General features: G+C 44.1%; 2 protein-coding genes across 2 annotated transcripts; one reads left to right on the top strand and one right to left on the bottom strand.

The window, feature by feature from the left end:
* Positions 1-295: 295 nt before the first annotated feature.
* PHALS_06837 (valine-trna partial) lies at positions 296-3447 on the top strand (the record flags this gene model as incomplete). The annotated part of the gene is made up of 2 exons (XM_024720195.1): positions 296-508; positions 580-3447. 2 exons carry the CDS (start codon positions 296-298, stop codon positions 3445-3447), a joined length of 3081 nt encoding a protein of 1026 aa, XP_024585418.1.
* Positions 3448-3769: 322 nt separating this feature from the next.
* PHALS_15187 (uncharacterized protein) lies at positions 3770-4235 on the bottom strand. The gene has a single exon (XM_024720194.2). It carries the CDS (start codon positions 4154-4156, stop codon positions 3953-3955), a length of 204 nt encoding a protein of 67 aa, XP_024585417.1. The 5' UTR covers positions 4157-4235; the 3' UTR covers positions 3770-3952.
* Between the last annotated feature and the right edge of the window lie 8717 nt (positions 4236-12952).

The following is a 12952-nucleotide window of genomic DNA, read 5'->3' as shown; positions in this document are numbered from 1 at the left end:
AGATTGAGATCGTGATTGATATGCGTGATCCGTTAATGCAGTTCATCTAGGCATACTGCTAAATAATTTGTCAAGAAGTTCGCTAATATTTAGCATTAATTAGTCGTATTACATCAAATTTACGTCACTCGTAAGTTCTCAATTAGAGAATTTCATCATGTCTTGGAATTCTCTATCATTCACATGATAATTTCGGAACCAATATTTAAATTTCTGACAAATTTGACAATTAAATATCTAAATATCAACCGCATCTATTCCAGCCATTTCTGGTCTTATCAAGCTCCTCAGCACAATGGCGGATCCTGTCCTGACTCCAGACGCAGCTGCCGCTACTTCCTCTCCTGCCAAATTGAGCAAGAATGCCATGAAGAAGGCACAACGCGCCGAAAAAAGTGTTAAGAAGGAGAAAGATCCGAACCGCTGGGCTCCTAAGACCGACAAAAAAAAAAGAAAGATGAGAAAGAGACTCCGAGCGCCCCCGTCTTCGTCAACAATACGCCAAAGGGTGATAAGAAAGACTTGACTGAGCCAATGCTTACCGCCTATAATCCTGTCGCTGTCGAAGCCGCGTGGCAGGACTGGTGGGAGGCTGCAGGCTTCTTTTCATGCTCAGATGACAAAATTTCGCATGCCAAGCCTGATGAGCGCTTTGTCATGGTCATTCCACCGCCAAATGTCACAGGATCCTTGCATCTTGGACACGCACTGACTGTGGCTATTCAGGATGCCCTTACGCGCTGGCACCGAATGCTAGGCCACGCTACGTTATGGGTCCCAGGTACCGACCACGCAGGGATCGCAACACAGTCTGTTGTTGAAAAACGTTTGCTGAAAGAAGAAGGAAAAAGTCGCCATGATCTTGGTCGCGAGCAATTTTTAGAACGTGTTTGGGACTGGAAAAATCAGTACGAAAGCCGCATTCATCACCAATTTCGTAGTGTTGGATGCTCAGTAGACTGGAATCGCAAATATTTCTCCATGGATGAAAATTGTGCTCGCGCAGTATCTCACGCCTTTTGTCAACTATGGGAGGAAGGTCTCATTTACCGAGCTACTCGTATGATTAATTGGAGTTGCAAATTAAAGACAGCATTGTCCGAAATTGAGGTGGATTACATTGATATCGAAAAGCGTACAAAAATGATGGTTCCAGGTCACAATCCAGAACGCAAATACGAATTTGGTGTACTCACATCATTTGGGTACACAGTTGAAGGAACTGATGAACAGATAATTGTTGCTACTACTCGTTTGGAGACTATGTTGGGCGATACTGGTGTGGCAGTTCATCCAGAAGACAAGCGCTACAAGCATTTGCATGGTAAATATGTGGTCCACCCGTTTAATGGCCGCCGAATTCCAATTGTGCTAGACCCTGTACTTGTGGATATGAGTTTTGGTACAGGAGCCGTGAAAATCACACCCGCTCATGATCCGAATGATTATGAATGTGGAAAGCGAAACAAACTTGAATTTATCAATATATTGACGGATGACGGAGCAATTAATGAAAATGGCGGTGAATTCGCGGGTATGATGCGGTACGATGCGCGTATTGCGGTCGAAAAGGCGCTTGAAGCTAAGGGATTGTATCATGGCAAACAAGATAACAAAATGCGGCTAGGTATTTGCTCGCGCTCAGGTGATATAATTGAACCACTTGTGAAGCCACAATGGTTTATCAACTGCGATCAGATGGCCAAGGATGCTATGGCTGCTGTCACAAACAAAGAACTCACGATCTTGCCTGAAAGTCATGAGAAAACTTGGTTTCGCTGGTTAGAAAACATTCGTGATTGGTGCATCTCACGCCAACTGTGGTGGGGTCACCGAATTCCAGCTTACTTTGCTCGCATTAAAGACGAAGCATTTGTCGACAAAAATGCAGAAGATGCGAGCGATCGCTGGTTTGCTGGAATTTCGGAGGAAACTACGCGGAAAAAGGCGGCGACGAAACTTGGCGTTTCCGAAGACAAGATTGAGCTGGAGCAAGACGAAGATGTGCTGGACACGTGGGTGAGCGCTGGCTTGTTTCCCTTTGCTGTCTTTGGTTGGCCGAACAAAACGTCGGACTTTAGAAACTTTTATCCAACAGATCTACTTGAGACGGGCTACGACATTTTGTTCTTCTGGGTTGCGCGGATGGTGTTTTTGGGTCAAAAGCTAACGGGAAAACTGCCATTTAAGACTATTTATCTGCACTCAATGGTGCGCGACAAGTACGGTCGCAAGATGTCCAAGAGTTTGGGTAATGTGGTGGATCCTTTGGAGATCATTGCCGGTTGTTCACTGGATGATTTGCTCAAAAAGCTGGAAAGCGGCAATCTACCTGCTAAGGAGGTGGAGAAAGCCAAAAAAAGTCAGACGGCAGATTTCCCACAAGGTATTCCTGAGTGTGGCGCTGACGCTCTTCGTTTTGGTCTATTGGCTTACACGCAACAAGGGCGCGACATAAATCTGGACATTGGACGCCTTGTCGGCTATCGCAACTTTTGTAACAAATTATGGAATGCTGTGCGTTTTGCAATGTCTAATCTCGAAGGTGGCTTTTCAGCTGCTGAAAACGTAGCTGAGCTTGTGCTGGAAAACGCTGTTGTAAATACTCGAGACCGCTACATATTGAGCCGCTTGAATCACGCGATTAAAGTGTGCAATGATTCGTTTGCTGCCTATGAGTTTGGAGAGCTGACGAACGCGCTGTACAACTTCTGGCTTTATGATCTCTGTGATGTGTATTTGGAGCTGACCAAACCCGTGATGGGCGGTGAGGATGCTGAGTCTAAATTGACAGCGCAGCAGACTCTGTATGTGTGTCTAGAGTTTGGACTGCGTCTTCTGCATCCGAGTATGCCGTTCGTGACAGAAGAGCTGTGGCAGCGGTTGCCGGGCAAGCGCTCGACCGCGAGTATCACAATTGCTCCCTATCCGCTAGTAATGGCAACATGGACGAACACTGAGGTTGAAGCGAACATGGAATTGGTGAAGGAAGTGATTCATGCTGCTCGCTCCGTACGGGCTGAGTACGGACTGACAAACAGTGTGCGTCCAACGTTTTTCATCAAGTGTAGTGACAAAGATATCAGTGCCGTGATAGAATCGCAGCTGGACGATTTTAACACGCTTGCCAAGGCAGGGGAATCGAAGTGTATTGTGGATGAAGAAGCGCCTCAGGGCTGTGCGATGCATAGTGTCAATGATAAAGTGCAAATTTTCGTGCTGCTTGCCGGGTTAGTGGACTTCGCCAACGAGATCACAAAGCTAAGCAAAAAGCTGGCAAAGATTGCGCCATCACTTGATAGTTTGAGCAAGAAAATGAGCCGTGACGACTATAAGATTAAGGTACCCGAGGACGTGCAAAACGCTGATGGTGTGAAAAAGGTCGCTTTAGAAACGGAAGTTGCCGGCATTGAACGTGCAATCTCTGAATTTAAGCGTTTGTTGTGAGTCAGAAGCTATCAATGCCACGCGGGTCCATTTGTCTGCTTTAATCGATAGTTATCATAACTGTCTGTGTTTACATCAATCAATACAATGCCTTTGTGATTGAATTTGTACTTGAATGCGAAAACCTCATTACGTTCATGCAAGCTCGTTCTCTTGTTAATTAGCTAACGTGCTACTAACTAGACATTTCATTTTTGTAAAAGTATAACGTGCTATTGTTGAATTGACAAAGGCAAAACGGGTGACAGGTTGTTTGACATGAGTAATAAGGTATAAGATAATTATCGAGGAGTCTATCGATCCCGGCATAAAGCACAAGACAACAGCAGAAAGTTTCAAAGCTTCGGCCAACAATATTTGGGAAACATGTGAGATTTACATTTACTCAACAACTCTCAGCAGTGCGGCCACCGTTGCGAGATTTGCTAATGATGAAGTGAATGTGTGGTGTGGAAAGCTGAGCACTATTAACTAGGGTTTTAGATCTCAAACCCAAGTACGAACGTCATTCAGAGCAGACTTCTGTTTTGATTGTTCTACACCGTAATGAATCCTTCCTTTTAGAGAAAAGTCGCGAAATCTCCATTAAAAATTCTGCTGATGCATGAGCCTTATTTCGTTGATGCCAGATGAAGTGCGAATAAGTTTGACGTAATGTATTAATAAGCGAGTAGTTTATACATGGTGTAGAAATAGTCGATACCCTCATTTTTCCGCGACTAATTATGTTAGTCAAGCAGTAAAAGCTAAGCTTTTAAGGACATCCACACAAATTCATGGTATGACAATGCTTCGAAAGTTTCCATTTGATGGATTATTTTTCGCAGCGATTTAAAGTTGAGATACACTGCGACGATTTCTACGCGAGATAAGTATCCTTGGATTCGTACACTTCCAGCATATGAAAACATATTTCATAGCATATACTTTAGAACGGACACATCATGTATCGAATAAATGTCACTCTTGACTTGTAACTTAGTTACGTTGGAGGTTCTCGATTCCGCTTCTGGTTGGAGCATACGAATCCAACATCTGCGAGTTTGTAAACTCAGATCCTCCGAGGTGAAGGCTACGCTATGCAGCGTGCACGACATCCCGTTTTACCAACTTTTTGAATGGCTTGGGCGAAGACGCATTTCTTACGACCGATAAGAGCATCATTTACTACAGTAGTAAAAGTGAGTGCAACGGGTTGCCATATACTTTGCATACAAAATCCTTTGACTCCTAGAGTCCACGTTAGCAAATGCACAGAGGTTGGGTTCGTACGATCCTGCCAGGAGCGTAACCGAGAGCCTAGAAGGTAATTCGGTGTCTGGTAGCTTTGCCGTTTTTGCTAATCTACTGCTGGTTGTACTGATTGCCAATTTATTTGTTTTGCTCTCATTTGATATAATATAGATATCTGCCGTGCGGCTAGGCAAAGCTCCATCAACACCGATATTCCGATACTAATTAATATGGACAGTTACATCGCGTTTGAATCTTCCCTTTTCTTCTCTTTTCTTGTAATGACAATTGTACCGTACTGAATCAATACACTTGTCCCAAATGTATCAACCTAAGGGAATAAACGTACAATTTTTGCCCCGTTATACCCTCCCACTAAGGATGGTATTCACACTTAGTTTGTCTCAACAAAACTGCGCAATAGTGACCGCTCCAGGAGCAATCCCTGCGCCTGAAGTTCCATTCCACTCTCTGCACTTTACAATGTCTGATTTCTGAGCATACTTGCATCCGAGTTTTGCCTTCATACACCAGAATAAATCAACGAACCCTACTAAAGGCACTCTCTACGCAATCGAAACACTTAAAGAAGTTTAAGGTGAGTGTGCCAAGGCGCTTTCCAATAAGAATATCCAGTGACCCTCCAAGTCCCGACCAAACACCTTCACCATCACCTGGCGGCACATGGACTAGCGGCTCCCCAAGGAGGAGGCACTCGCTACCTCAGTCTTCCATCTGCATATATCTCGGACTTGGTGTCCATTCCCATCGGCGAAAAGTGTTTTGGCACCCATCACGATGTCCAGCTTGTTCTCAGCGAGCTAAAGGCCCAGCTTGCTCTACTGCACGCTCAAGAATCACGATGAGTCTTGCCGAATTCGGTAAAATACCATTTTCGTCGTCTAAAGTCACTCGTCACGCTGGTGCAAAGCCCATATATGCCTATAGACGTGGGCCTTCTGCTTGCACCCGGGGCAAAGCGAGTGCAAGAAAAACGCCCCGCGAGGCAGTAAGTCCTAGAAGTATCATCTACGTTTGGAGCAGCAGCGTTTAGGTAGCTTCCTACCCGGCGAAGAACTCATGTTGCCTCACTTGTGTTTTCAAAATCTGCTTCAGCAATGCAAACGTCCGGCTAGAGCGTCGTTGCATGCCTGACTTTGTAAATTGCGATGCAAGACGCGGCAGTCAAGGTCACTATCCATTACGTCAAGTTGTTGCTGCTAACAGCATGCATGGTCCCATGAGACGGCTGTAGTAGCTACCGATCAGAGTGCTTTTTCACCACAATGTCGGTCGGCCTTAACTGTAGACTGGGCGCTGAGATAAACGACCCTGCCTAATCTCAAGCAAATAAAAAGCGGAGTTGCACCAGGTCGTAAGCGACCATGGCACCAGGGCAATTTTGGCGGAGTGGAGGCAAAAACTCACACCGATTTTTCCTAAGGATAACCCTTCTACTACCAGGTACTAGATAAGGCATAGCGTACCTGCCGCTCCAACGAACGCTCCACTTAAGCAAACCCTTCCTTGATCATCAAGCGGTACCAACGGAGTTCGACTCAGTCCGAAAGTTACGGCTTACGTCTAAGACTGAGATGAGCCAGATCTTAGATTTATTTTTAAACTTTGTCAATGTATTGTCGGGCTTGTCTGGCTCGAGGCACACCGAGTGATTCAGAATTGCGTCGCTCCTTTGTAGCAGAGAGTAGCATAGCTACAGGAGATGGTGTAGATGCTGCTCCATCTGCGGCTGAGATCTCCTTGACTCTTAAGAGCGGGGTCGTGGTGTGAATTTAGCAAGTACATTAGATGTGTTTGCATTCTCGTTGGGATATAGAAAGCATAAATCAATCTCTTCTTTGTAAGGACCACAAACAGTTCAATGAAGCGCGGACACGACTAAGTCTTATAGACCACTGAAAAACATGTGCACGTACATAAATTGTATTCAATTTCACTTTTTGCATACGACGATTTTGCGTGTGTTCTGCCCGACTTTAGTATCGTCAGGTTACTTCTGTTTGTCGTAACTCTCAGCCATAGCATCATGCACTCTAAACATGACAACAAGTCTAACTACGATAGAAATGAATGATTTTGCTTTGAAGTGTATATCACCAAATTAATTATGATGGACAACTCTGCCCTCATAGAGAACATGGCTACTTTGTGGCAGTGCCAAATGCACCCGAGGACTCAACACACCGTATATATAAAGAAGGCTAAAGCTTGGAGAGTGATGATCTACTTTTTTCAACGCAAATTTTGCGAGTGAAAGCAACTCGCACTAAACCGGGTTCCCTTCGGGCAAGTGCGTTAAAGGATATTCTTTGCAGCGCAATTAGTAAGTATTCTCTTACCATCTGTTTACGAATGGTCAGCGGTTTAAAAATGCAATCTTGTACGGAGCACCTTATACATTTTCTATAAAGACTTTTGTTAAGCGCGAATCTGTAACAGATACCCATGATGGCGAAGCACGTTTTGAAGGAAGAGCTTGGCTTTATCCCCACCTGTCACACTATCATGGACATCAGCGAGAGGACTCATCTTGCTCAGACAACCCTGAAAGACCACAATACTGGTAGTAGTGGACGCGTCTTTTGGACGACCGAAACAATAAGTCCATACTTGTGGACTGCTATCACTCTTCTGGGACCCTCAAGCTGGCAAATCTTGCAACCACATCTGGTGAGGGTTTTATTTGTTGACACATTTCCCACATGCGCTCTTTGTGAATACCGATTGAACATACTCAGCCACCAATATGTAGCGCTCACCGAGCACTGTGTCTTTTTACTACCTAACTATCCGCCTAAATGGGGATTGTGAGCCTTGTCCAGAATTTGTCGTTGAGGTCCTTCGCACAAGATACCACAAAACTGAGTTTCGTTTAAGTCAGTAGCAAGTCTTGGGACAAGCCATAGCGTCGCAGGTGCGCAACCGCTCGCTTAACAAGAGTGACATATGACTTTCACACGTTGAGCAGCCTTTCACGTTGCCAATTATCTGTTCGATGCGCTTATCACCTCATCAACTGGCGATGTCACCATTGTGACAGGCGGCAATCATATTTGAGGCGACGAAATAGCGTATTCAACACGACATTAAGCCAACTCGACTAAGGCTTTATCTGAGAAGAAAACTCAGCAAAGAAGGGTTACCATCTTGCCATTTTCTGTGAGAGATGTTGTGACGCGTTTGCTGTGCAAAACATCATATGATGTTTGTAGACCACAAGAGGATTGGAGCCAGTTAGGTACTATCTGAACCAGACGAGGAGATACTTCTTTCAGAAAACTCCTTCTTTTTATTGCAAAGGCTGAAGCACCACAGATGACATGGAATGGCCAATATGGTTTTAAGACACCAGAATCGGAAAAATGCGCAATATTTTTTTCGACAGTTTTGAAGGTCCCCCTTTTTGCCACACCAACACCAGTTGACATTCATTTCATCGAGATTGATGACGGGTCGCTCCGTGTTGGCATAGTGTACACGTTACTTGTCCAACTGCTTAAACAGACCACTGTTTGAGACAATACAAGGGTATCGTGAATCGCGCGATCTGCCTGGAGGCCCCGCTGTTAAACGAGGCAACCCTGAAAAATGTTTTGAGGTATGGTCGGCGCCAAAGACACACTTATCTATATTCGCGGATAAGTATCCAAATACATATGATATAGCATCACTCGAGCTGTGTAATGCGGCTCTCTGCATCCGGCTCCCTGTGCTCGGCATAACAACCGACGGATACTTCATCAAAGTAGAGTTTGTGTAGCCGCGTTGACGATTGAAGAGCTGATTCACCAGACGATTGAACGTCATTCGTGCATTAGCCAGTCTCTGTGGCATATACAGCCACTGCCAATGCGCCTCGCTTGGAATACGTACTGCCGTGTGTGTGATGTGCCCGTCTTTCCAATCGACTAGTTTAAAGGCACTAGGCACATTGCAGCCGACCATGCTGTATTGGAGCAAGAGTTGCGGGCGCCAAGTGTGATTTTTTTCTCACTCATCAAATTTGCATGGTGCTTTACTTAAGGAACTACTATGAGTAAGAGCCATTGTTATGTGGCACAATGTCTGGTTTTAAACAAATCAACTGTATTACGCACCTCTCAGTCCGGGGCTAGTACCCGAGATGGAATTCTAGTCACCAGTCGCGATATGACAAGCTCGAGGATAGCCGTCCCAGTCTTTACCCAATGTCATTTTTGAGGTGTAATCCCTATAACTTAATAAAAGCTTCGGCTATAGGCAGTGATGAAAGATTTACAGCCACTACGACTATCCCTGCTCTTAATTTTATAAGTATGTAAGCGTTCGCCACCTGCTCATAGAGCGTCATCACTTCGCACGGTGGGCACGTCACACGGATGTAATGGCTCAGCAAAATTGTCGCATCATTTTAAAGATGAAGTATTCTTTTGATTGTTAAATCCTCGCCTTTCTACATACAATGCAAAGCTGCTCTTCAACTTCAATTGCTTGGCATGCGAGATGTCAACACAAGTTGCTTTCATTCTTCACCAGCCCAGGCATAGAAGTCTACAACTCGCAGCTACAGTCTTATTAATCTACAAAAGGTAGAATCTGACGCTCACGACATACAATCGTTCTTTCCGTCTCGACAAAATTTCAATTTGGAGACAGCAATATCAAGTCGCTTTCTCTGTCCAACCATGACACCGCGATTCATTGTCACTTTTTGCCTCCCCAGATCTGCTCGAGGCACCTAATATTGCAATTGTGATCAGGTTTAAACAACTCCACGTCCTACACAGAAGCAATTGCAGCTGTGCGCACGCACCAAAGCGTCTTCATTTCTGTGCTGATTTGGATTCATGACTTGCCTAGAAATTAAAAGAAAAATAGCGCGTGGTTCCTAACGATTTCACTTCATGGGGTCGCGCGGATCATAGCGACTCGCACTCTAGTCACACCATACGTTTTATCATAAATCGAAGGACTAAGCACCACTCCACGCTGTCAAAGTCACAAAGCTCACATAAAGATTCAGCATAACCCTAGACTCGTTCTAAAGTGTTTCCAACGTAGAACACACGTATATCGTATTCATATATGGTACCATCAACGCCTCCACGTACTCTCTACTGTTATTGACAGTAGCGCGTTGTACGCAGTCGCACGAAGCTCCTGAAAATACCCGATCGTTTCACATCTTCAATAATCGTGGGGTTGTAGTTTCAGCAGCCAGCAAACCTGTGCTGTGAGCTCCACCCCGATTAGAGAGCCGCTCTCTGAACCATTGACTGTGAACTCCACAAGAAATAATAGAGCACAGTTACCTAGTAGTAGACCGCCTTGTGCTAACCGGGTTTCAAGATTTTCCCGCAAGACATTCGTTGTACAAGTCCGATCCTTTGCATCTTGCAGACAAGAGCGAAGACGGCACACGATGCGTGGATGTTTTGTTCAGCGGTAGAAAAATAATATGCGGGTTTCTCAGAGCTGATTGTTAGTTAACAAATTATTTTTCTCTTTTCCTCAGCCTAGCTGTGTTCCGTCGGCTTTGACACCCCCTTGTAAAGGCACCCTCAGCAGTCTATCGTGCCTATAACGAATGATATCTTGAATTTATGCATATTCTCACACTTTCGACTCTTGGACCGCCGTTGAGCTTTCTTTTCGGTATCAACTCGGCAGGGCCTTGCTAAGAGTGTATAGGTAGCCCGAAGATAGACATCAAAATAGATCGTCACATTAAGCATTTTTTTACAGCATGCGGAACTGCATGAAACAGAATATACGCTAGAACGTCTGTGAAATGATGCTCGTAATCTGATTGAATGATAATAAAGGGAGTTATAAAGTAGAACAATAGAGATGATATAATTTTTATGTAGTTGCCTTTGCAAGCATTGATACACTGATCGTTTTGCCAGCTACCCTGCAAGTAAGTAATAGGCAGTCGGTCCTATTACATTTAGTTGCACTTGTCCGTCTAAGCTAAAGAAGCTGTTATATTACTTCTTTCAGCTGTTGTCCCTTATCTCCTTCGCTCATTGCGATCTAAAATCTTGCACTTCGAAGTTTTTAATCGCACACGTCTTGCATGACGGGTTTGTGAGGGCCATTTTACTAAATCACAGAGAACCGAAGCTATTCAGTTTGGAATATATATTGACGTTTGGTAGTACTTTTGTACTTACAAGATGGAACCATCATTTTTGACGTTGGCCTAACCATTGGTGCAGCAGCAACGAATGTCCAATCTCTGATATGGGCCCACATAAGCGACTTGGCGGTGATCTAGCCGACCGCAGATCAGGAGGAAGAACCGAGAAGAAAATAGAAAGACTTACGACGCCAAACATACTGGAAGGATGAAAGAGATTTAGAGTGTATCCATCAAGTCGAAGCTCTAATCAGCGCAAAGAATATTGATTGCAATGCGAGTAAAGACACAGAGTAGAGGTGATTGGCAGTAATAATTACCAAATTAGATAAGTTGCAGCCGCATGGTGGGCGTTGCCTAAATCTTTTGTGGAGTTTTAAACGAGATTAGACAACAATTTGATCCGCAAAATGGCAGGCTCGATTACAACAGAAGAACAGCAAAGGTTTGCTGAAATATTTATGCACAAATTGCAGACATGGATGAGCGTGACAAGATTACGATACATCACCGAGAATTAAGAGTACATATGCTGGAAGAAGTACACTCCCAGATATGCGATACTGTAATAGAGGCTTTCCAAAAAGCATAAAAGCTGCAAGAGCGCATAGCTCTTTGTGGGGCTTGAAAAGCAAAGAAGAACTCGAGATCGGGGTCGACTAAGAGCGCAGAGAAGCTTACATACCCACAATCCACCGTCACATAAAAGTAATAGGATGGATGTTGACAACATGTACTATATTCACACTGCATGATTGTAGAATCACTGCTTGCAGTCATACGAACATTGTCAGTGAGATCACGTAGATAACCCAGCCATGGCATGGCTACCTTAGTGAGACATGGAAATAGTGCTCGACATTCTCTTCCTGGGGAGGATATGCATTCAGATACAAAGTTTTCTGTGTGGACCCCTTAACGTCACGTGATCAGAAACATCGCCCATAGAAACTGCACACCACATGTGCAAGCCCCACGAACACCAGTTTTACTAGGAGTTTCTTCATTTCTTGTAGTTGAGCTTATAGCTTGAGGTACCCTATGGAAATATGCAGCATCAAGGCCCTATACACTTATCCATTACATGAAGGTGTATCAACGCTGTGCAGAACAGTGGAGGTGGATTTACAGATGAGGAAATGTATCCCCGTGGTGACAAGACATAACGGATGTTTGCAAGACTTCAAAAGCTGACAGACGTTCAAATCCAAATATAGACTTACTATCAATATCGACAAACAACAAGGTGCGAAGGCGGGGTGTACTGAACAGTCCAAACCTCAGAGGAGGAATTATCTCGCATACGCATGATTCGAGAATTGCAGCATCCGGGTACAAGACGAACACAACTCAGTATCTTATAATGTTAATTTCAGAATGACATAGACGAGGATACAAAACAATACATGGCGACGAGCGAGACTTGCAGTCGATACCACGACATTCAGTATGAAAGCTTACGAAAAGATGATACCGATTGCTGCTAGGCCAAAACATTGCCGGCTCACGATTTTCATGGACTGCATTACAGGGTTACCAGTGTTAAGCATCGAGAATTAAATATGCAAACGCAATGGAGTGCCGACTGTGGCCATAGGTGATCGAGAACTGAGATTCACATCCAAAAAATTTGAGAGCGTAATTTAATACCTAAAATACAACAATGCATGACTATCGTGGGTCAAGCACATGCAGATGGCGATCTTGAATGCTAAAAAACGTTAAAAGATTTATTACGCTGCCGAGTTTCATATCTTAGGGTGGATTTTGTGGGGTCATTTAACTACAAAAACTTAAATTGTTCACTAGAAGCTAGCACATTCCTCCACAGGAATTCCATAAATACTGGCAGAAAACTGAAATCTTTAATAGTTGGAGTTATAACTGCCAATGAATCCTCGAATTTTTAACAAATCATCACCAAGAGATTATATATTGACTCAAGATAACATTTCAAAGACTCTAGCTCGGATAACTTGTGCTTAAAGTATCAAGAAATACACATGCACAGCTTTAACAAGCAACAGAAAAGATCAACCTTGTACGGCATTTTATCGAGCTATTCGAGATGATCAGAGTGTTCAAAGGTAATGCGATGAAGGTCAATTACCGAAATCAATTGACGGATGT

Source organism: Plasmopara halstedii (genome assembly GCF_900000015.1).
Source record: "Plasmopara halstedii genome assembly, contig: Scaffold_3060, whole genome shotgun sequence".
Classification (NCBI taxonomy): Eukaryota; Oomycota; class Peronosporomycetes; order Peronosporales; family Peronosporaceae; genus Plasmopara; species Plasmopara halstedii.
This window is presented reverse-complemented; position numbering and strand designations above follow the sequence as displayed.

What these genes read in the sequence shown, in the direction of transcription:
- PHALS_15187 (XM_024720194.2), bottom strand. Translation starts at nt 4,156, where the DNA reads ATGAGGGTATCGACTATTTCTACACCATGTATAAACTACTCGCTTATT.